Source organism: Triticum aestivum, chromosome 1A, assembly GCF_018294505.1.
Source record: "Triticum aestivum cultivar Chinese Spring chromosome 1A, IWGSC CS RefSeq v2.1, whole genome shotgun sequence".
NCBI classification, from domain to species: domain Eukaryota; kingdom Viridiplantae; phylum Streptophyta; class Magnoliopsida; order Poales; family Poaceae; genus Triticum; species Triticum aestivum.
Window position 1 is genome coordinate 454,608,112 of NC_057794.1, and position 25,574 is coordinate 454,633,685.

The 25,574-nt window shown below is 43.1% G+C and overlaps 1 protein-coding gene across 3 annotated transcripts; it reads left to right on the top strand.

The window, feature by feature from the left end:
- Positions 1–18,381: 18,381 nt before the first annotated feature.
- LOC123055958 (beta-hexosaminidase 3) lies at positions 18,382–23,960 on the top strand. Of its 3 annotated transcripts, none has more exons than XM_044479753.1 (15): positions 18,382–18,790; positions 18,937–19,292; positions 19,389–19,463; positions 19,962–19,997; positions 20,097–20,208; positions 20,674–20,744; positions 20,886–21,016; positions 21,282–21,347; positions 21,559–21,659; positions 21,843–21,902; positions 21,988–22,021; positions 22,121–22,219; positions 22,300–22,359; positions 22,467–22,717; positions 23,624–23,960. In XM_044479753.1, exons 2-15 carry the CDS (start codon positions 18,972–18,974, stop codon positions 23,788–23,790), a joined length of 1,584 nt encoding a protein of 527 aa, XP_044335688.1. In that variant the 5' UTR covers positions 18,382–18,790; positions 18,937–18,971; the 3' UTR covers positions 23,791–23,960. The 3 variants fall into 3 exon arrangements, with proteins under 3 accessions (XP_044335688.1, XP_044335699.1, XP_044335694.1); XM_044479764.1 differs by having other exon boundaries at positions 18,942–19,292; XM_044479759.1 differs by having other exon boundaries at positions 18,382–18,786.
- The last annotated feature ends 1,614 nt before the right edge of the window (positions 23,961–25,574 follow it).

Consider the following 25,574-nt stretch of genomic DNA (forward strand, 5'->3'; position numbering starts at 1 on the left):
CTACCAATCTATCCCCCTAGGAGCATGCGCATAATACTTTGCTTTGATAACTTGTAGATTTTTGCAATAAGTATATGATTTCTTTGTGACTAATGTTGAGTCCATGGATTATACGCACTCTCACCCTTCCACCTTTGCTAGCCTCTCTAATACCGCGCAACTTTCGCCAGTATCATACACCCACCATATAACTTCCTCAAAACAGCCACCATACCTACCTATTATGGCATTTCCATAGCCATTCCGAGATATATTGCCATGCAACTTTCCACCGTTCCGTTTATTATGACACACTCCATCATTGTCATATTGCTTAGCATGATCATGTACTTGACATCGTATTTGTGGCAAAGCCACCATTCGTAATTCTTTCATACGTGTCACTCTTGATTCATTGCATATCCCATTACACCGCCAAAGGCATTCATATAGAGTCATATTTTGTTCTAAGTATCAAGTTGTAATTGTTGAGGTTTAAGAAAAATAAAAATGTGATGATCATCATTATTAGAGCATTTTCCCAGTGAGGAAAGGATGATGGAGACTATGATTCCCCCACAAGTCGTGATGAGACTCCGGACGAAAAAAGGGAGAAAGAAAAGAGGCCATAAAAAAGAGAGAAAAGGCCCAAATAAAAAAATGAGAGAAAAAGAGAGAAGGGACAATGTTACTATCCTTTTACCACACTTGTGCTTCAAAGTAGCACCATGATATTCATGATAGAGAGTCTCCTATGTTATCACTTTCATATACTAGTGGGAATTTTTCATTATAGAACTTGGCTTGTATATTCCAATGATGGGCTTCCTCAAAATGCCCTAGGTATTCATGAGCAAGCAAGTTGGATGCACACCCACTTAGTTTCTTTTTGAGCTTTCATATACTTATAGCTCTAGTGCATCCGTTGCATGGCAATCCCTACTCACTCAAATTGATATCTATTGATGGGCATCTCCATAGCCCGTTGATAAGCCTAGTTGATGTGAGACTATCTTCTCCCTTTTTGTCTTCTCCACAACCACCATTCTATTCCATCTATAGTGCTATGTCCATGGCTCATGCTCATGTATTGCGTGAACATTGAAAAAGTAAGAGAACACCAAAAGTATGAAACAATTGCTTGGCTTGTCATCGGGGTTGTGCATGATTTAAATATTTTGTGTGGTAAAGATGGAGCATAGCCAGACTATATGATTTTGTAGGGATAACTTTCTTTGGCCATGTTATTTTGAGAAGACATAATTGCTTTGTTAGTACACTTGAAGTATTATTATTTTTATGTCAATATTAAACTTTTGTCTTGAATCTTTCGGATCTGAATATTCATACCACAATTAAGAAGAATTACGTTAAAATTATGCCAAGTAGCACTCCGCATCAAAAATTATGTTTTTATCATTTACCTACTCGAGGACGAGCAAGAATTAAGCTTGGGGATGCTTGATACGTCTCCAACGTATCTATAATTTTTGATTGCTCCATGCTATATTATCTACTGTTTTGGATATTATTGGGCTTTATTTTCCACTTTTATATTATTTTTGGGACTAACCTATTAACCGGAGGCCCAACCCAGAATTGATGTTTTTTTGCTTGTTTTAGGGTTTTGAAGAAAAGGAATATCAAACGGAGTCCAAACGGAATGAAACCTTTGGGAACGTGATTTTCTCAACGAACAAGACCCAGGAGACTTGGACCATACGTCAAGACACAAACGAGGAGGCCACGAGGTAGGGGGCGCGCCTACCCCCCCAGGTGCGCCCTCCACCCTCGTGGCCCCCTTGTTGCTCCACCGACGTACTCCTTCCTCCTATATATACCTATGTACCCCCAAACAATCAGATACGGAGCCAAAAACCTAATTCCACTGCCACAACTTTCTGTATCCATGAGATCCCATCTTGGGGCCTATTCCGGAGCACCGCCGGAGGGGGCATCGATCACGGAGGGCTTCTACATCAACACCATAGCCCCTCCGATGAAGTGTGAGTAGTTTACCTCAGACCTACGGGTCCAGGGTTATTAGCTAGATGGCTTCTTTCTCTCTTTTTGGATCTCAATACAATGTTCTCCCCCTCTCTTGTGGAGAACTATTCAATGTAATCTTCTTTTTGCGGTGTGTTTGTTGAGACCGATGAATTGTGGGTTTATGATCAAGTCTATCTATGAACAATATTTGAATCTTCTCTGAATTCTTTTATGTATGATTGGTTATCTTTGCAAGTCTCTTTGAATTATCAGTTTGGTTTGGCCTACTAGATTGATCTTTCTTGCAATGGGAGAAGTGCTTACCTTTGGGTTCAATCTTGCGGTGTCCTTTCCCAGTGACAGTAGGGGCAGCAAGGCATGTATTGTATTGTTGCCATCAAGGATAACAAGATGGGGTTTTTGTTGGGGAACATAGTAATTTCAAAAAAATTCCTACGCACACGCAAGATCATGGTGATGCATAGCAACGAGAGAGGAGAGTGTTGTCTACGTACCCTCGTAGACCGACAACAGAAGCGTTATGACAACGCGGTTGATGTAGTCGTACGTCTTCACGGCCTGACCGATCAAGCACCAAAACTACGGCACCTCCGAGTTTTAGCACACGTTCAGCTCGATGACGATCCCCGGACTCCGATCCAGCAAAGTGTCGGGGAAGAGTTCCGTCAGCACGACGGCGTGGTGACGATCTTGATGTTTTACCGTCACAGGGCTTCGCCTAAGCACCGCTACAATATTATCGAGGAGTATGGTGGAAGGGGGCATCGCACACGGCTAAGAAAACAATCACGAGGATCAACTTGTGTGTCTAGAGGTGCCCCCTGCCCCCGTATATAAAGGAGCAAGGGGGGAGGCCGGCCGGCCCATGGGCGCGCCAAGGAGGAGGAGTCCTCCTCCTAGTAGGAGTAGGACTCCCCTCTTTCCTACTCCTACTAGGAGGGGGAAAGGAAGGGGGAGAGGGAGAAGGAAAGGGGGGCGCCACCCCCCTCTCCTAGTCCAATTCGGACCAGAGGGGGAGGGGGCGCACGGCCCACCCTGGCCGCCCCTCTCTTTCTCCACTAGGGCCCATAAGGCCCATTACTTCTCTCGGGGGGGGGGGGGGGTTCCGGTAACCCTACGGCACTCCGGTTTTCTCCGAAATCACCCGGAACACTTCTGGTGTCCGAATATAGCCGTCCAATATATCAATCTTTATGTCTCGACTATTTTGAGACTCCACTTCATGTCCGTGATCATATCCGGGACTCCGAACAAACTTCGGTACATCAAAATATATAAACTCATAATGAAACTCTCATCGTAACGTTAAGCGTGCGGACCCTATGGGTTCAAGAACAATGTAGACATGACCGAGACATGTCTCCGGTCAATAACCAATAGCGGAACCTGGATGCTCATATTGGCTCCCACATATTCTTCGAAGATCTTTATCGGTTAGACCGCATAACAACATACTTTGTTCCCTTTGTCATCGGTATGTTACTTGCCCGAGATTCGATCGTCGGTATCTCAATACCTAGTTCAATCTCGTTACCGGCAAGTCTCTTTACTCATTTTGTAATACATCATCTCACAACTAACTCATTAGTTGCAATGCTTGCAAGGCTTATGTGATGTGCATTACCGAGAGGGCCCAGAGATACCTCTCCGACAATCGGAGTGACAAATCCTAATCTCGAAATACGCCAACCCAACATGTACCTTTGGAGACACCTGTAGAGCTCCTTTATAATCACCCAGTTACATTGTGACGTTTGGTAGCACACAAAGTGTTCCTCCGGCAAACGGGACTTGCATAATCTCATAGTCATAGGAACATGTATAAGTCATGAAGAAAGCAATAGCAACATACTAAACGATCGGGTGCTAAGCTAATGGAATGGGTCATGTCAATCACATCATTCTCCTAATGATGTGATCTCGTTAATAAAATGACAACACATGTCTATGGTTAGGAAACATAACCATCTTCGATTAATGAGCTAGTCAAGTAGAGGCACACTAGTGACATTTAGTTTGTCTATGTATTCACACAAGTATTATGTTTTCGGATAATACAATTCTAGCATGAATAATAAACTTTTATCATGATATAAGGAAATAAATAATAACTTTATTATTGCCTCTAGGGCATATTTCCTTCAGTCTCCCACTTGCACTAGAGTCAATAATCTAGATTACACAGTAATGATTCTAACACCCATGGAGCTTTGGTGCTGATCATGTTTTGCTCGTGGAAGAGGCTTAGTCAACGGGTCTGCTACATTCAGATCCATATGTATCTTGCAAATCTCTATGTCTCCCACCTGGACTAGATCCCGGATGGAATTGAAGCGTCTCTTGATGTGCTTGATTCTCTTGTGAAATCTGGATTCCTTTGCCAAGGCAATTGCACCAGTATTGTCACAAAAGATTTTCATTGGACCCGATGCACTAGGTATGACACCTAGATCGGGTATGAACTCCATCATCCAGACTCCTTCGTTTGCTGCTTCTGAAGCAGCTATGTACTCCGCTTCACATGTATATCCCGCGACAACGCTTTGTTTAGAACTGCACCAACTGACAGCTCCACCGTTTAATGTAAACACGTATCCGGTTTGCGATTTAGAATCGTTCGGATCAGTGTCAAAACTTGCATCAACGTAACCATTTACGATGAGCTCTTTGTCACCTCCATGTATGAGAAACATATCCTTAGTCCTTTTCAGGTATTTCAGGATGTTCTTGACCGCTGTCCAGTGATCCACTCCTAGATTACTTTGGTACCTCCCTGCTAGACTTATAGCAAGACATACATCAGGTCTGGTACACAGCATTGCATACACGATAGAGCCTATGGCTGAAGCATAGGGAACATCTTTCATTTTCTCTCTATCTTCTACAGTGGTCGGGCATTGAGTCTTACTCAATTTCACACCTTGTAACACAGGCAAGAATCCTTTCTTTGCTTGATCCATTTTGAACTTCTTCAAAACTTTGTCAAGGTATGTGCTTTGTGAAAGTCCAATTAAGCGTCTTGATCTATCTCTATAGATCTTAATGCCCAATATGTAAGCAGCTTCACCGAGGTCTTTCATTGAAAAACTCTTATTCAAGTATCCCTTTATGCTATCCAGAAATTCTATATCATTTCCGATTAGTAATATGTCATCTACATATAATATCAGAAATGCTACAGAGCTCCCACTCACTTTCTTGTAAATACAGGCTTCTCCAAAAGTCTGTACAAAACCAAATGCTTTGATCACATTATCAAAGCGTTTATTCCAACTCCGAGAGGCTTGCACCAGTCCATAAATGGATCGCTGGAGCTTGCACACTTTGTTAGCTCCCTTTGGATCGACAAAACCTTCTGGCTGCATCATATACAACTCTTCTTCCAGAAATCCATTCAGGAATGCAGTTTTGACATCCATCTGCCAAATTTCATAATCATAAAATGCGGCAATTGCTAACATGATTCGGACAGACTTAAGCATCGCTACGGGTGAGAAGGTTTCATCGTAGTCAATCCCTTGAAATTGTCGAAAACCTTTTGCGACAAGTTGAGCTTTGTAGACAGTAACATTACCGTCAGCGTTAGTCTTCTTCTTGAAGATCCATTTATTCTCAATTGCTTGCCGATCTTTGGGCAAGTCAACCAAAGTCCACACTTTGTTCTCATACATGGATCCCATCTCAAATTTCATGGCTTCAAGCCATTTTGCGGAATCTGGGCTCACCATCGCTTCTCCATAGTTCGTAGGTTCATCATGATCTAGTAGCATGACTTCCAGAACAGGATTACCGTACCAGTCTGGTGCGGATCTCACTCTGGTTGATCTACGAGGTTCAGTAGTATCTTGTTCTGAAGTTTCATGATGATCATCATTAGCTTCCTCACTAATTGGTGTAGGTGTCACAGAAACCAGTTTCTGTGATGTACTACTTTCCAATAAGGGAGCAGGTACAATTACCTCATCAAGTTCTACTTTCCTCCCACTCACTTCTTTCGAGAGAAACTCCTTCTCTAAAAAGTTTCCGAATTTAGCAACAAAAGTCTTGCCTTCGGATCTGTGATAGAAGGTGTATCCAATAGTTTCCTTTGGATATCCTATGAAGACACATTTCTCCGGTTTGGGTTCGAGCTTATCAGGTTGAAGCTTTTTCACATAAGCATCGCAGCTCCAAACTTTCAAAAACGATAACTTTGGTTTCTTGCCAAACCATAGTTCATAAGGTGTCGTATCAACGGATTTTGATGGTGCCCTATTTAACGTGAATGCGGCCGTCTCTAAAGCATAACCCCAAAATGATAGCAGTAAATCAGTAAGAGACATCATAGATCGCACCATATCTAGTAAAGGACGATTACGATGTTCGGACACACCATTACGATGTGGTGTTCTGGGTGGCGTGAGTTGCGAAACTATTCCGCATTGTTTCAAATGTACACCAAACTCGTAACTCAAATATTCTCCTCCACGATCAGATTGTAGGAATTTTATTTTCTTGTTACGATGATTTTCAACTTCACTCTGAAATTCTTTGAACTTTTCAAATGTTTCAGACTTATGTTTCATTAAGTAGATATACCCATATCTGCTTAAGTCATCTGTGAAGGTGAGAAAATAACGATATCCGCCACGAGCCTCAACATTCATTGGACCACATACATCTGTATGTATGATTTCCAACAAATCTGTTGCTCTCTCCATAGTACCGGAGAACGGTGTTTTGGTCATCTTGCCCATAAGGCATGGTTCGCAAGTACCAAGTGATTCATAATCAAGTGGTTCCAAAAGTCCATCAATATGGAGTTTCTTCATGCGCTTTACACCGATATGACCTAAACGGCAGTGCCACAAATAAGTTGCACTATCATTATCAACTCTGCATCTTTTGGCTTCAACATTATGAATATGTGTGTAACTACTATCGAGATTTAATAAGAATAGGCCACTCTTCAAGGGTGCATGACCATAAAAGATATTACTCATATAAATAGAACAACCATTATTCTCTGATTTAAATGAATAACCGTCTCGCATCAAACAAGATCCAGATATAATGTTCATGCTCAACACTGGCACCAAATAACAATTATTTAGGTCTAATACTAATCCCGAAGGTAGATGTAGAGGTAGCGTGCCGACCGCGATCACATCGACTTTGGAACCATTTCCCACGCGCATCGTCACCTTGTCCTTAGCCAATCTTCGCTTAATCCGTAGTCCCTGTTTCGAGTTGCAAATATTAGCAACAGAACCAGTATCAAATACCCAGGTGCTACTGTGAGCATTAGTAAGGACACATCAATAACATGTATATCATATATACCTTTGTTCACCTTGCCATCCTTCTTATCCGCCAAATACTTGGGGCAGTTCCGCTTCCAGTGACCAGTCTGCTTGCAGTAGAAGCACTCAGTTTCAGGCTTAGGTCCAGATTTGGGTTTCTTCTCCTGAGCAGCAACTTGCTTGCTGTTCTTTTTGAAGTTCCCCTTCTTCTTCCCTTTGCCCTTTTTCTTGAAACTAGTGGTCTTGTTGACCATCAACACTTGATGCTCCTTCTTGATTTCTACCTCCGCAGCTTTTAGCATTGCGAAGAGCTCGAGAATTGTCTTATTCATCCCTTGCATATTATAGTTCATCACGAAGCTCTTGTAGCTAGGTGGAAGTGATTGGAGAATTCTGTCAATGACGCAATCATCTGGAAGATTAACTCCCAATTTAATCAAGTGATTACTATACCCAGACATTTTGAGTATATGCTCATTGACAGAACTGTTCTCCTCCATCTTGCAGCTATAGAACTTATTGGAGACTTCATATCTCTCAATCCGGGCATTTGCTTGAAATATTAACTTCAACTCCTAGAACATCTCATATGCTCCATGACGTTCAAAACGTCGTTGAAGTCCCGATTCTAAGCCGTAAAGCATGGCACACTGAACTATCAAGTAGTCATCAGCTTTGCTCTGCCAGACGTTCATAACATCTGGTGTTGCTTCAGCAGCAGGCCTGGCACCCAGCAGTGCTTCCAGGACGTAATTCTTCTATGTAGCAATGAGGATAATCCTCAAGTTACGGACCCAGTCCATGTAATTGCTACCATCATCTTTCAACTTTGCTTTCTCAAGGAACGCATTAAAATTCAAAGGAACAACAACACGGGCCATCTATCTACAATCAAACATAAACAAGCAAGATACTATCATGTACTAAGTTCATGATAAATTTAAGTTCAATTAATCATATTACTAAAGAACTCCCACTTAGATAGACATCCCTCTAATCCTCTAAGTGATCACGTGATCCAAATAAACTAAACCATGTCCGATCATCACGTGAGATGGAGTAGCTTCATTGGTGAACATCACTATGTTGATCATATCTACTATATGATTCACGCTCGACCTTTCGGTCTCCGTGTTCCGAGGCCATATCTGTATATGCTTGGCTCATCAAGTATAACCTGAGTATTCCGCGTGTGCAACTGTTTTGCATCCGTTGTATTTGAAGGTAGAGCCTATCACACCCGATCATCACGTGGTGTCTCAGCATGAAGAACTTTCACAACGGTGCATACTCAGGGAGAACACTTCTTGATAATTAGCGAGAGATCATCTTAAAATGCTACCATCAATCAAAGCAAGATAAGATGCATAAAAGATAAACATCACATGCAATCAATATAAGTGATATGATATGTCCATCATCATCTTGTGCTTGCGATCTCCATCTTCGAAGCACCGTCATGATCACCATCGTCACCTGCCCGACACCTTGATCTCCATCGTAGCATCGTTGTCTTCTCGCCAATCTTATGCTTCTACGACTATCGCTACCGCTTAGTGATAAAGTAAAGCATTACCGGGCGATTGCATTGCATACAATAAAGCGACAACCATATGGCTCCTGCCAGTTGTCGATAACTCGGTTACAAAACATGATCATCTCATACAATAAAATTTAGCATCATGTCTTGACCATATCACATCACAACATGCCCTGCAAAAACAAGTTAGACGTCCTCTACTTTGTTGTTGCAAGTTTTACATGGCTGCTACGGGCTTAAGCAAGAACCAATCTTACCTACGCATCAAAAACCACAACGATAGTTTGTCAAGTTGGTGCTATTTTAACCTTCGCAAGGACCGGGCGTAGCCACACTCGGTTCAACTAAAGTTGGAGAAACTGACACCCGCCAGCCACCTGTGTGCAAAGCACGTCGGTAGAACCAGTCTCGCGTAAGCGTACGCGTAATGTCGGTCCGGGCCGCTTCATCCAACAATACCGCCGAACCAAAATATGACATGCTGGTAAGCAGTATGACTTATATCGCCCACAACTCACTTGTGTTCTACTCGTGGACAACGTCAACGCATAAAACCTAGGCTCGGATGCCACTGTTGGGGAACGTAGTAATTTCAAAAAAAATTCCTACGCACACGCAAGATCATGGTGATGCATAGCAACGAGAGAGGAGAGTGTTGTCTACATACCCTCGTAGACCGACAGCGGAAGCGTTATGACAACACGGTTGATGTAGTCGTACGTCTTCACGGCCCGACCGATCAAGCACTGAAACTACGACACCTCCGAGTTTTAGCACACGTTCACCTCGATGACGATCCCCGGACTCCGATCCAGCAAAGTGTCGGGGAAGAGTTCCGTCAGCACGACGGCGTGGTGACGATCTTGATGTTCTACCGTCACAGGGCTTCGCCTAAGCACCGCTACAATATTATCGAGGAGTATGGTGGAAGGGGGCACCGCACACGGCTAAGAAAACGATCACGAGGATCAACTTGTGTGTCTAGAGGTGCCCCCCTGCCCCCGTATATAAAGGAGCAAGGGGGGGAGGCCGGCCGGCCCTTGGGCGCGCCAAGGAGGAGGAGTCCTCCTCCTAGTAGGAGTAGGACTCCCCTCTTTCCTACTCCTACTAGGAGGGGGAAAGGAAGGGGGAGAGGGAGAAGGAAAGGGGGGCGCAGCCCCCCTCTCCTAGTCCAATTCAGACCAGAGGGGGAGAGGGCGCGCGGCCCACCCTGGCCGCCGCTCTCTTTCTCCACTAGGGCCCATAAGGCCCATTACTTCTCCCGGGGGGGTCCGGTAACCCTCCGGCACTCCGGTTTTCTCCGAAATCACCCGGAACACTTCCGGTGTCCGAATATAGCCGTCCAATATATCAATCTTTATGTCTCAACTATTTCGAGACTCCTCGTCATGTTCGTGATCACATCCGGGACTCCGAACAAACTTCGGTACATCAAAATATATAAACTCATAATGAAACTCTCATCGTAACGTTAAGCGTGCGGACCCTATGGGTTCGAGAACAATGTAGACATGACCGAGACATGTCTCCGGTCAATAACCAATAGCGGAACCTGGATGCTCATATTGGCTCCCACATATTCTTTGAAGATCTTTATCGGTTAGACCGCATAACAACATACTTTGTTCCCTTTGTTATCGGTATGTTACTTGCCCGAGATTCGATCGTCGGTATCTCAATACCTAGTTCAATCTCGTTACCGCCAAGTCTCTTTACTCGTTTCGTAATACATCATCTCGCAACTAACTCATTAGTTGCAATGCTTGCAAGGCTTATGTGATGTGCATTACCGAGAGGGCCCAGAGATACCTCTCCGACAATCGGAGTGACAAATCCTAATCTCGAAATACGCCAACCCAACATGTACCTTTGGAGACACCTGTAGAGCTCCTTTATAATCACCCAGTTACATTGTGACGTTTGGTAGCACACAAAGTGTTCCTCCGGCAAACGGGACTTGCATAATCTCATAGTCATAGGAACATGTATAAGTCATGAAGAAAGCAATAGCAACATACTAAACGATCGGGTGCTAAGCTAATGGAATGGGTCATGTCAATCACATCATTCTCCTAATGATGTGATCCCGTTAATCAAATGACAACACATGTCTATGGTTAGGAAACATAACCATCTTCGATTAACGAGCTAGTCAAGTAGAGGCACACTAGTGACGTTTAGTTTGTCTATGTATTCACACAAGTATTATGTTTCGGAATAATACAATTGTAGCAAGAATAATAAACTTTTATCATGATATAAGGAAATAAATAATAACTTTATTATTGCCTCTAGGGCATATTTCCTTCAGTTTTCATCATATTGCATGAGTCTATCCCTCTACATCATGTCATCTTGCTTAAGGTGTTACTCTGTTTTTAACTTAATAGTCTAGATGCATGCTGGATAGCGGTCGATGAGTGGAGTAATAGTAGTAGATGCAGGCAAGAATCGGTCTACTTGTCTCGGACGTGATGCATATATACATGATCATACCTAGATATTCTCATAACTACGCTCAATTCTGTCAATTGCTCAACAGTAATTTGTTCACCCACCGTAGAATACTTATGCTCTCTAGAGAAGCCACTAGTGAAACCTATGGCCCCCGGGTCTATCTTCATCATATTAATCTCCTACTACTTAGTTATTTCCTTTGCTTTTTTACTTTGCCTTTATTTTACTTTGCATCTTTATCACAAAAATACCAAAAGTATTATCTTATCATATCTATCAGATCTCACTCTCGTAAGTGGTCGTGTAGGGATTGACAATCCCTATTCGCATTGGTTGCGAGGATTTATTTGTTTTGTGTAGGTACGAGGGACTCGCGCGTAGCCTCCTACTGGATTGATACCTTGGTTCTCAAAAACTGAGGGAAATACTTACGCTACTTTGCTGCATCATCCCTTCCTCTTCGGGGAAAACCAACACAGTGCTCAAGAGGTAGCATGGTACCCTGGCCCGGTAAGCAGACATAACCTTGTGTGCCCGTTGTTGATGTTATGGTACCTTGTCCCAATGTGGGACTATTTATGTTTTGCCACGACGGTGGCCATTGGTGTCTTTGGTAGACACGGGGCCACCTAGGACTAGCCCAGTGGGGAGTGAGTTGGAGTGGCCGAGAGAGTGTCATGGAAATGGAGCGGTTCCGTCGGAATGCCGTTGGTCCACCCGAATGGGAGTGTGAGGCCATGGGTTCCGTGGTGTGGGTACAGTGCGCTACCTCTGCAGAGTTTATTAAATCCATCGATAGCCGAGTCCACGGTTATGGTCACGCTCGAAAGTAGGTTACACCATGGGTCAATGTTTAAATAAATTTTGCACACTAAGTTATGAACGTCGCACTATTGAGAAGGTGATGGTGGGTAAACCATCTTGATGAATGGTTGTGATCACCAGAAGGATCACCGTTTGAGACCAAGGGTTGGTCATGGTTGTGATCGCCGGAAGGATCACCGTTGGTAAGCAAGTCCGAGGGAAATTTTATCACGAGATCATGATCATAGCATGTATGATATGTTGTTGCATTATTAATTGGTTAGGTATCATGATATTATTTGTCACTATGTTTATGTTTGTTGTGAGCTTGCAAGTAAATTCAATGTACTGACCTGGCGTGTCATGCCAACTTTCAGGAAAGTCTCGTTGGAAAAGAGTGCCGTCCGAGTCTAGATCGTGTCCAGATCGGTGTCCCTATGCTATGGAGTTCCACTACGACGTTGTTCCACTGCCACGTAGTTGTTCTAATCGAGGCCCCTTTATGTTCACTAAATAATGTACATATTGTTAAGCCACACCATGTGTGCCGCTTGGCCTCGCCACCTATTGTAATATAAACTATGATCCGCTAGCATCAATAAAGCGGCTGTTTTCTGTACCAAGATGTTGTGTGTTGCCAGAAGACATGGTCTCTGGGCTAGCAATGCATGGTAAACCGGTTGCTCTGAGTCGCGGTGCCACAGCAGGGGTGCATCAAGCAAGCCCCAAGAAAAACAGATGCAGCAAGAAAACCAGAACTGCCATAACTTCTGCATATGAGCTCCGAATTGAGCAAACTCAATCTTGTTGGATAGATGACGACGAGTAGCATCCAAACAGCGAGATGAGGCAGGGGAGGTATGCCTAACATATAGAGGAGTGAAACCTCCAACAGAGAAGAATCGGCATAACCTCCAGCATCGAAAACATCATAGAATATGCATATGTGAACTCCGTTTTCGATGAACTCGAGCTTGTCATGAAGATGACCACAAGCTCTAAAACTCACAAAGAGAAAAAACAAACAAGAACCAAGAAATATGATGCAAGGATGCAATGCTTTGAGCTCTCTACGAACGATACGATCAAGCTACTCATTTGAGAGCCCCCCTTGATAGTACGGCAATCGATCCTATAACCCGGTCCCCCAACTACCACCATGAGACCGGTAAAACAGAAAACCTATCAAGGGCAAACCTTTGCCTTGCGCATATTCCACTTGAGCTAGATGATGACGATCTTGTCCTCCTCAAGATGGACCACCTTTCTTGATTGCATTGGGTCGATGAAAACTAGTTGATTGCTCCCCCATACTCCACTATGGGTGAGCCATACTTTGACACATCTCCACAAGTCCATTGTCACCACAATGGACGGCAAGCTTCAAGCATGATCTCTTCGTGATGCTCCACTTGAACTTGCACACCGCAATCTTGATGACTATGCCCACTCGATGTTATCCTCCATGGGTTTTATGATATCTTCCTCTTGATGCAAGCCCGTGGACACATACCTAACCCCACATGGTACTCTCACATAGACCACGGGTTAGTACACAAAGCGTAATGGACAATGCTTACCATACCATGAGATCACTTGATCCCACTTGGTACATCTTCTACGCTTTGTGTGTTGATCAATTTGAATCACTCTTTGTAAATAGTCTTGATCAACCTTGAAATTTTTCAACTCTCTCCATTAAGATGACGTCTTGAAGGTAAACATGAATGTTCACACAATCTTCTTCTTCAAGACATGCTTACAATAAGCTCAACTCACACATGACCAATCTTTGGATAAATCCTTAATAGAACCTTGGTCAACACATAAACCCCTTGAAACCAACACATGAACTTCAAGAAAAACCTATGGACAAATCCTTCTAATATAGCTCAAGGCAACCATTAGTCCATAGAGAATGTCATCAATTACCAAAACCAAACATGGGGGCACCACATGTCCTTTCCGTGCTACTCCCAAGTAAAAGTGCATTTAGTCCTTGATGGTATTTTAATGTGATGACAATGTGGTTAGTGAGACTAATGATAGTTACTAAGTTTATCTCAGTTCATTGGTCTCTTGAGGATTATCTTATGGAGATGGTTGACCCCCCCCCCCCCTAAAAAGGAAAAAAGGCGTGGTTAGCCGAAGACTCAAGAGTTTTCATTTTCTTTCTTTCTATAGAGTCATAAGACAACCGGATTATTCAGAGGGGTGAGGTGCCTGGATAAGGAGTGAGATCGTGCAAAACATATACACTATCCATCCTATACCTACCATTGTTTCAAGCCCTAAATCTCACCTCCTTAGTGCCATTGGTCTGCCTACCGCGTGCCTACGTATGACTGATGGTTCTTTGTGCAGAGGCTAGTATTCTATTATCTTTTCATTTTCATGAAGTCGGTGTCTATGTGGCTAGTAACTTGTCTTTTTATTTTATGAATGAGAAATGTATTCACATGCAAAAAAGGTACGTTATGTAGATCTTTACTATTACGAAGGTCTAAATAGTTGTGATATGTTTAACTAATATCGGTCCACGGGTGAAGTGTCGGATGCCTTACTTTCCCTTTAGATTCTCTAGCGCAAAAAGTTTCTTCGTATTAGGAGTTTAGTACTAGTAGATTGGATGGAAATATCTGAAGTTTCTTTTTGCATGGCAGTATTCAATCCATGCATTAAAGCAGCACGTTAAGATAATGCCAGAAATATTTCTTTGATAAACCAATAAATGCTTATCAAATAGGTATTTATTAGTAAATAAAATCATTTTTCTTAAAATCCGTAAACATAGTTCTTTTAGGTCAATATACATGAAACTAAAGTTCAAGCCCGTGAGCTGATTTTTTGCTTAAAGTGGCATTACATGGGTTGCGGTTCTATGTAAATAGTATACTATTCCGTATAATTAATGTTTGGATAGGAAAGCTGAACAATTTAATGTTAGCTAAGTTTGGCAAGTAGATCTGTGCTTAGAAAGAATATGAGCACGACTAAAGATCTTTGATTGTGATTTTTAGGTACGATTAAAAACAAATGATTATGCTCAATTTTTAGATATAATAGTTATGATTTGTTTAGATAGGTATGTATATCTTAAGGTTGTGATATGTTTTAGGTGTAACTACATAGATCCATTTTTCAAAACGAGGTAGTTATGATCCTTTTATATACATTTATATAGATCTAATATTGGTTACTACATGCTTAGGTACATTATATGCAGATCTTTACGATTACAAAGATCTAATAGTGGTGATATGTTTATTTAATATCGAGATCCACAGGATGAAGAGCCGGATGCCTTATTCGAATCTCTAGCACAACATTTCTTTCTTGGTATCATGCTTTTAGTAATACAGTAGATTGGATGGCACTATTTGAAATTCTTTTTCTCTGGCAGTATCTATTTTGCAGGTGGGTATTTAATATCACGCATTAAACAGCAAATTAAGATAATGCCGGAAATATTTACCATATTAAAGGAGTACCCGAGAAGTAAATGATGAAGTAATTAAGCACTAAAGATTTTGAATCCGATATCTTGCGTGCACTACACGTGTCCATGCTGCGCGCATCAGTTCCGAATTCTTGCAGTTAAGCGTTTCTCACGGCTGCTATAAAAGGGTCACGGAGTAGGGGCTGGGACTTGGGAGAACCAGACCAGACAGAGTAGTGCGAGGCCAGACCAGACTTAGTTCTGCGTACACAATAACACACGGCGCCGGTGGACGGATCAAAGAGGCATAGAAAGGTACGGAGATTAACCTTCTTGTAGTTAAATAAATCGAATTGTGCTGATAGACCACATACGTGACTCGTTTGTTCTTACATATGTGGCTCGCTTTTGGCTTATTCTTGTGTTGTTTCTTAGAAAAACCTTTTATCGTTCCATTTTTCGTTGTTGTTCGGAATTTATCAGATGATGAATTTAGATTTTTACTAGTACATATGGCCATGCGTTGCAACGGAAAAAAATGTTTTTTTGTGCAAGCATAATGTTTCACAGCACCGGATTCACTATGAAGAACATGCTGCAATGCAACATCCTTCTACAAAATGAATATTAAAAGATACGATGCAATTTAGCCGTGTTCATATTTTCTTTGCCGGACATAATCTTCCACTGATTCCATTTAAGTATAATCATTTTTAATTGCATTTAAGTATAATCCTTTCTTTAATTATCATGACGTCCTCACCCGTTTTAGTCGGGAATCAAATTCTTCCTTTTCTATTTTAGTAGCCCCAACACATTGAAGCCTACATATCCTTCCTACCTTTTTACCTCAAATCTTTCATGTAGAATTTATTAAGATCACAATCTTTCTTTTAATTATTCCACCGGTTTACCCATAATCATTTCTTTAATTAGCCATATCCGTTTAAATATTTTATTTAAGCCCACAATCATTTCTTTAATTAGCTCATTCACTTAATTAGCTTGTCCTAAACATGATGACTGTCAATTGTATATTTAGAGCGAGTTGGGATTAGTAAATGTGAAAGGCGCATAGATTATTGGTTGTTACATCAAAGAGCGGACAGGAGGACCTGTGTCCAATTCCCACAAATTTTGACTTAATTATTTTTCGCGGTCTCTATGAAAGCCCATAAAAAGGCCGATCAACATACAAGTATCTGGCCCAGATCGCTTAGCGTGTGTACGAGCCAACAGTACGAAACTCTAGCGTGCACTTAAACCAAACGAAAAAGACTAAACCGAACCAAGAATACATATTCCCTTTAATAGTAAATATATGTATAGATATAGATATAGATTACGGTAGATAACTTCGTTTTTTTAACACAAATACAGTAGACCAACTTTTTTTATGGAAAAGCTGTTGCGTTGTAGGGCCGTAGTACTCGATGGCCCTGCAGAAGATAAGCATAAGGGGCCCATATGTGCCTACTCGAAATACTTTCAGGCCTAGCTAGCTGATAGAATGGGCCTTTTACCCACCAAAGCGGGCTACAAGTATCATATTCATGGGCTAATGAACTGGAGAGACTGGTAAAATCGTACCCTGTTCTAGAAAAAAAGAAGTAAAATCGTACCCACTTGCTCCAAAACATAACAAAAAACGCCTAAGCACAGTTGCAACTTTTGCTTTAAAAATGTTAGCTATGCGATTTACCCCAAGCAGAGCACACAATTTCCCCAACCACTCCAAAAGCAGACAGTTCCAAAACGAGAAATATAAATCATATTTGTGTCTCAAAAAATAAAAATAAAACCATCGGGATATTATAATATACGGTCCTGACAGGCTTGGTTTTGGTTCAGCACGAGATGCCCTACAGCTGCACATGCAGATAGCCAGACACCATCACAGTTCACAAGCTTGGCCCCACCGTGAGACCACGAATTGATGCTCGGGAGCGACCCCGGGGACTAAAAATTTCCTACCGACAGCCGCTTGCATTCTTTCTTTCTACTCCAATGAACGTCCTCGCGGCCGCGGGCAGTGCGCCACAGTACCCAATTTGGCGTCCAGATCTGGCATCCCGGAATTCTCTAATGGCCGCGCTTAGAGCGTGCTGTTAATTTAACGATTCCCAGGATTCACCCGCGTGTTATCCTTGCAAGGCTCTGCGTCAGCAATAAACAGAAGGGACCTGCCAAGCCGTAAGCTCGACCCTTTTTTTTACCACGGATCCAATCCAGCATAATCATGTGTGCATTAGCAGAAAATTACAGTGGTAGTTGCAACAGGAAAGCGGAGAACAGGATAGACGGCGCTGCACATGGATGGATAGGCTAAACAAAGTTTTCTTTTTTTCACTTGCCACTTTGTTCTCGAGCGAGAGCAGCGAATGACGGCCCCGAGGAGAGGCCCATCAGTCCATCACGCACACGTGCCGGCGGACGCTGGACTGGACCAGGGGGAAAAGGACGAGCGCATGTGAGCGGTGAGCCCCAATCCAAGGCAAATCGCTCCTGCACTGCACTGCAGAGACCTACTATTACTATTCCTTTTGGCATCGGTGCGACCGATCCTTCTCCTCGGAATGGATGCCCCTCTTCGAACGAACGTTGCTTCTTGTAGTAGCAGATCGGAACCGCTCCACGCACGACAAGGCGCGGGCGATAACCGCACGGCCAAGAATCGTATGGTACGTCAGAGTTCCCCTGGAGCAGGTGCGTGTGCGTGTGCGTGTACGGAGCGCGCAAGGTACCACAGATTCCAGGATATATCAATCGTCCCCTGGCATTTGCATTTGGCCATCCCAAAGTTGGAACTCCAAAAGTGAGGCACGCCAGCATCCTTCTCTGCCCGAGTCACCACTCACCAGAAAGACATTGCCTACCCCTACCACCATCTCCGTGCGGTTGCAGTTGCACCAGCCCGGATCAGATCTCTCGTCTCTCCAAGAACCGCATCTGAAACTGCCTTTGTGCGCTGGTGCTTCTCGTCAACCTCCGCACTCCCGTTCGCCCTACTCCTACCACCCCATAAAGGCACGCAGAGGGTAGTAATACCATCACCCCTCGCTTCTCCTCCAAAAGTTGGCAGTGAAGTGGAGCCGAGCCATTATCATTACTTTTTTTTTTGATCGGGCCATTATCATTACTACTACGACGAGTAGTTGGTACGCGCATTATTGTGAGTTTCTCCTCCACTCCCAGCCCACGCCACGCAACAGGACGCGGCCTCGTGCTCCGGCGCGGCCGGCGCCGGTGGATTTAGCGGCGGCGGCTTGCGTCCGGTAGGTGCGGGATCCCCGTCACCCTCGCCCGCTCCGCAACCTCATCTGCATGCATTCTGTCCGCCGTCCCATTCATTCTACTCGTCTACTACTCCTGCAGCGGAGTGACTGACACACACACGCCCCATAACACCCGGCCGCGCTGTGCAGTGCAGGTAGCGCCGCCAGCTTTCGCCGCGGAGACGATGGCGCCGGCGCTCATGAGGCTGGCGCTGGCGCTGGCGGTGGCGGTGGTCGGGTGCTGCGCCGCCCGGCAGCCCGGCGGCCGCGTCGACCTGTGGCCAATGCCCGCGTCCGTGAGCCGCGGCGCCAGGACGCTCTACGTCGCCAGGGACCTCAAGCTGTCGACGGCCGGGAGCGGGTACAAGGACGGGAAGGCCATCCTGGCGGACGCCTTCAGGAGGATGGTGGCCGTCATCCAGCTCGACCACGCCATCAATGGCAGCTACCACGGCCTGCCCGTGCTCGCCGGCGTCAATGTGGCCGTCCGTTCCCCGGACGACGAGGTGCGTATGTCTTGTTTGTTGAGCTCCAGTGCTGAGGAATCGATTATTCTTTATGCTATATTTTGTTTACATGCTCTGCCTTTTGATCTGCTGCAGCTCAAGTTCGGGGTGGATGAATCGTACAAGCTGACCGTGCCTGCAACCGGGAGTCCGCTATATGCCCGAATTGAGGTTAGTACAGAATGCTGTGCTCAACCACTGCCTATCAACTCTTTTGACTTCAGATGTCCTTTTATGAATGCATGGAAAAAAGGAGAGATGAAATCCTATTTTTAGCGAGAACCAGAGTCAAAAATGTATTATTGGGCCACACAAAATTTAGTTCAGACCGTATGTATCCAGATGATATGGCACCGACATTTGCTGAACCTGAACTCATAAATAAAAAGTACTTGAGCATCACACAGATGGATCCGTCATATACAAGATTAGTACTTAAGCATCGGCTTTTCGGAATAAGAACAGCATCTTGTGTTTCATACAACGGCGTACATACCTGAAAAATAAGACTTGCAATGTTATTATTTTTACTTTGCACCACCTGTCTGAAGGAGGTTCGGCAACAATAACAGTACCTCATTCTTGTCACAAAGGTGCAGGCCACCACAAAACACTATCCGCCATACAAACTGTGACACGCAGTTCATACCAGTTTTCTGCATTTTGCAGGCCCAAACAGTTTTCGGAGCGTTTCATGCTTTAGAGGTAACATCAAATTATTTATGATATTATGCAGGACCATTAGATAAAGGTGGGCACAATATTAATTTCAGATAACCGGACAATACGTTTGTATTGTTGCAGACATTCAGTCAATTGTGTTACTTCGATTTTGTTTTGAGTGTAACTGGACTACATTGGGCTCCTTGGACTATCGTGGATAAGCCAAGATTTCCTTATCGAGGGCTGCTTATTGGTAAGATGTAATCTGCATTTTACCATCATTTTAGAAACAGTGTCTTCGTAATTCAGACTTTCAGAGTAACAGAGCTTATAAATTAGACTCGTCAATTTAGCTCCAGTTCCATGGGTTCCAACTGCCCTTTTGTTACTATAATAACCTATGTATCATCCAACAGTAAGTGCCTTCATAGCGTAGTCCTCTTGTTTTTACACCTCTTGAAATTTCTCAATCTATTTCTGCTTGTGCACAATTTTCCAGTCTATAATTCATTTTTCCAGTCAACCAACGTCCCAAGTAATATCAAGTTTGGTTAGCGCATGTGTTACACTTCCAATATATGATATGCTCCATAGATGCATATTACAAGTAAAAACCTTGATTTTCATGTTAAGGTTTTGACAAATACCTTATTTTCCACCCCCGCACTATTAGTAGAGAGTTCTGGATATTGACGTGCTTGTGCATTGTATGTTGCAGATACCGCAAGGCATTATCTTCCTGTCCCGGTAATCAAAAGTGTAATCGATTCAATGGTCTACAGTAAGTTGGTATGTTTGACCTTCCTACACAAAAACAATTTTCTTTATCCTAACTCCTACTTCTTTCCTTCATCACAATGGACTTGTATGTATGCTTCTTAAGTTAGTTTTAGTTGCATCATATGATATGTTTACTTCTTCGCCATGCAGAATGTTCTTCATTGGCACATCGTGGATGAGCAGCCATTTCCTCTTGAAATACCTTCATACCCAAAATTATCAAATGGTGCATACTCTTATTCAGAAAAATATACAATCAATGATGCGATCGACATTGTACAGTGAGTTTTTCTTGTGTCATCATATTGGATATACTTCTCTTCAGTTATTACCTAGACTATTAAGTACCAAAATCTGAGAGTATTCAAGCAAAACTATGCATTTAATAGTTTCCACATAACGTTGCAAAGGGAATCAGAAAATAAGCATAATTTTCTACCAGCTAACTTTCCCTGAGAAAGCTGCGTTTGATGGGGTCCAGAGTAGATATCACTTCGCTATGCTGTCTGACATTCCACGTTAAGATGGTTTATCAACAATTTGCAGATATGCTGAAAAAAGAGGTGTGAATGTCTTGGCTGAGATTGATGTCCCTGGCCATGCTGGTTCATGGTAAGAGATCTACTTCTGTCCCCTGTGCATTTGTGCCATCAGCAACTGTAATGCTCTGTGGCCTACAAGTTCTACTGATGCAAAATAGAGTTGTTCTTGTTGTACTGGATACTCACACTATTATTGTTTGAAACCACATAGTAGAATTTAACTTATATATAGCATCAACCCTGCCTCAAATTCAACATTTGGTACATTTCTATTGCTTCAGGGGTGTTGGATATCCATCGTTGTGGCCATCAGCTACCTGCCAACAACCACTTGATGTCAGCAACGACTTTACATTTAAAGTGATCGACGGAATTCTTTCAGGTAATACACAAATTCTAAACTTGCACCATCTCAATTCGTTATTGCAAAAAGGAAGAAAATCAACATTTTATATTAAACTTGGCAACAACAACAAAAGATGGTTGAATGGCCTGAATAAATATAGAGCATTTTGCAAAACAGAACATAATACAGTGGTAATATTGTTTTTTGTTGTCCATTCAGATTTTAGCAAGGTTTTTAAGTTCAAGTTTGTCCATTTGGGAGGTGATGAAGTCGATACAAGTAAGTTTGTAGATGTCTCGCAGTAGCGCAGAAAATCTACATGTGTTAAATTAATAGCCTATTCACTCTTTACCATGGATTCCAGGTTGCTGGACTACCACACCACGCATTAAATCATGGTATGTGCTTTAGAGAGTTTTTGGGAAAATAAGATGTGATAACCTTGGTAGTATTTACAGTCATCTAATCCATCTGGAAGTCTTTTTCCTGATGTGCAGGTTGGTTCAACATGGTATGAATGAGTCTGATGCCTACAGATATTTTGTCCTAAAGGCTCAAAAGATTGCAATTTCACATGGCTACGAGATTATTAACTGGTAGGGCGACTGGTATAGCTAGTTTCTGCATATTCTGATCTTTCTACTGGCTGTTCACAAACACTTTATCATGCTTGCAGGGAAGAAACGTTTAACAACTTTGGAGACAAGTTGGACCGCAAAACGGTGGTGCATAACTGGTATTTCCTAACCGCCTATTGGCTTCAGTTATATAAAAAAATAAGAGGCACAACCAGTATTTGTTCATCAGAAATTAAAACTGACATTCTGTTGTCGTAACTATCAGGCTTGGAGGTGGAGTTGCAGAGAAAGTGGTTTCTGCTGGTCTGAGATGCATTGTCAGCAACCAGGATAAGTGGTACCTAGATCACCTGGATGCTACATGGGAAGGATTCTATATGAATGAACCATTGACAAATATCTACAACCCAGAGCAACAGAAGTTGATTCTTGGCGGAGAAGTATGCATGTGGGGAGAACACATAGATGCATCTGACATTCAACAAACCATTTGGCCTCGTGCTGCAGCAGCTGCAGGTATAATAAGCAGAATATTCTCTTGACCTTCTAATTGTATGAAAATATTACATATTTAGCGGATCTTTGACATACAGTTGTGCCATACCGAGGTTATAGTTACAATATTTTTGACATCTATATGTCACAACACAACACAGTACAACTTTCCCCGCAAAAAAAAAAAAACAGTACAACTTGAAGTAGTATTATGGTTGATCATCTAAAACTATGGCAATAGCATCTACACATTTTTGAAACGTTTTTTCTTGAATTGATAGAACATCTATACAGTCAATAGACAGAGTGACAGATTGGCCTCTGTACATGTAGCAGATCTGATGCTAACTGAGTTGCAATGAATCTTTTACATAAACCCATGCTGCATGGTATTGAGATGATGTGGAGGTACAGCTCACACCATGAGCAAATGTTTCATACAGAGTTTAATGAAGTAAAAGCCCATGAGAGCATACAGTTAAAGCATCTCTTCTCACATATGCATCATGAGTATGGAAGTCTATTAATATGATCGCTTTTGAGTTAAACGCTTGCAACATAGATGAATAAATTTTAGTTTTGGTTACTTGCTGTGTATCGCTTTTTTTTTTTGAGGGAAACAGCAGGACTCTGCTGCGTATTTTTATTGATGTGTATCGCTTTATAAGTAATCAAAGGAACAGAACAGGCGCCGGATCTTATTAATTCTGAAGATATATGTTAAAGCATGCTACTTAATATTGTTAACATATACTCCCTCCGTTCCGAATTACTTGTCTCGGAAATGGATGTATCTAGAACTAAAATACATCTAGATACATCCATTTCTGTGACAAGTAATTCTGAACGGAGGGAGTAGCATACAATGTGCGAATCTACCTCTCCATCATGTTGCTTTGACTCACCAGTTCACTTATTATTTTGTAGAGCGGCTATGGACTCCCGTTGAGAAGCTCGCGAAGGACACAACGGCGGTCACTGCAAGATTGGCACACTTCAGGTGCTTGCTGAATGAGAGAGGGGTCGCTGCAGCGCCGCTGGCTGGATATGGCCGCACAGCTCCGTCGGAACCAGGATCCTGTGTAAGGCAGTAGGACATTCATAATGGGGGTAAATACCATTCATACAGGAATAAACATCAGTCCGAGGCATCCTTTTTTTCACCGTTCTGGGCAATGAAGCCCGGACAAATGTACTGATTCAGGATGTTCTGTGATGCAAGGGGATGTTTCAATGATATTGCGTCCCTCTTTCAACGTGGTAACTGTATCCTGTTTGCAATATGCGCTCCTATTTCAAGAAAATACACCCAAATAATTGCCTGGATAAATAATTGCCCACGGCATTCAGATGGAGGATCCTTGGCCAGCCTCGCAATGGAACAAAGCAGATCCTTGAAGCACTTCACGCGGCTACGCGAAGGGAGCGTGCACCGGATATCTGCTCGACGGCACAGCAAGCCGCGGCCCGTCGAGTAGGAGATCCGGCGCTAGCTCTGCTTCCGCGGCGGCCGCCTCACCGCGCCGCGAGGGTTTCCAGTAGATGATGCCAATAGGGCCACTGATTTCAGCCGGACCGGGCACCTCGCGGGCGCCAAAACACGGGAGACCCGCGCGTAGGGCGCGGGATAGGAGGGTGACGCGAACCCAGGCAAACAGTGGGCCGCGGCCCAATTACAGGTTGCCGGTTCCTCCCAAGTTTTTATTTCATACATTTTATAAAACGGACTGTGCTAACGACCAGTCGACTGGTCGTTAGCGACAGATCCGCACGACTCCCCTCGATGGACGATGGCTCCCACTTCTCCCGTTCCTCGCTCCCGCTTCTCCCGTTTCCCCCCCGATTGACACTAATAAAAAAAGGCGAATTGAAAAAAAATGCACTACATGGGATTCAAATCTGCATCAGGTAGCTAGGGCACACCTAATACCATGTCCAACAACCATTACACCAACCCAGGCTGTTGTTCAATACTTGAAAACAAAAGTATTTTAAAACTCCTTTTCACCATTGTCAGATGACAAAAAGAAATGTATTTTCTTGAAAAAAATCACTGCATAAAATGATGATGTACTATACGTGCTATGACTTTTTTATCAGGGTCAGGTACATAAGTTATCAGGTCTGCGATGTGTGAGTTACCATGCTATTCACACAAAAGTTATCGAGGGGATGTTTTATCAACTCCCCACTCCCCCACCCACCCTCATCGCCAAAGGTATCAGGACCTGGGTACATAAGTTATCACGTCTACGATGTGTGAGTTACCATGCTATTCACACAAAAGCTACCGAGGGGATATTTCATCAACTCCCCCCACCCTCGTCCCAAAGTTATCAGGACCTGAGTACATAAGTTATCAGGTCTACGATGTGTGAGTTACCATGCTATTCATACAAAAGTTACCGAGGGGATATTTCATCAACTGCCCCCCCTCGTTGTCAAAGTTATCAGGATGGGGTGCATTAGTTATCAGATATGCGATGTGTGAATTACCATGTCGAAGTATGTTCACACTAGTTCTTTTTTGGGTAAAAAAAGCTACTACGTTATTTGTACATCAGCTATCAGGACTGCGATGTGTGAGTTACCATGTTATTCACACAAAAGTTATCGAGGGGATGTTTTATCAACTCCCCCACCCCCCACCCTCATCGCCAAAGTTATCAGGACCTGGGTACATAAGTTATCATGTCTACGATGTGTGAGTTACCATACTATTCACACAAAAGCTACCGAGGGGATATTTCATCAACTCCTCCCACCCTCGTCGCCAAAGTTATCAGGACCTGAGTACATAAGTTATCAGGTCTACGATGTGTGAGTTACCATGCTATTCACACAAAAGTTACCGAGGGGATATTTCATCAACTCCCCT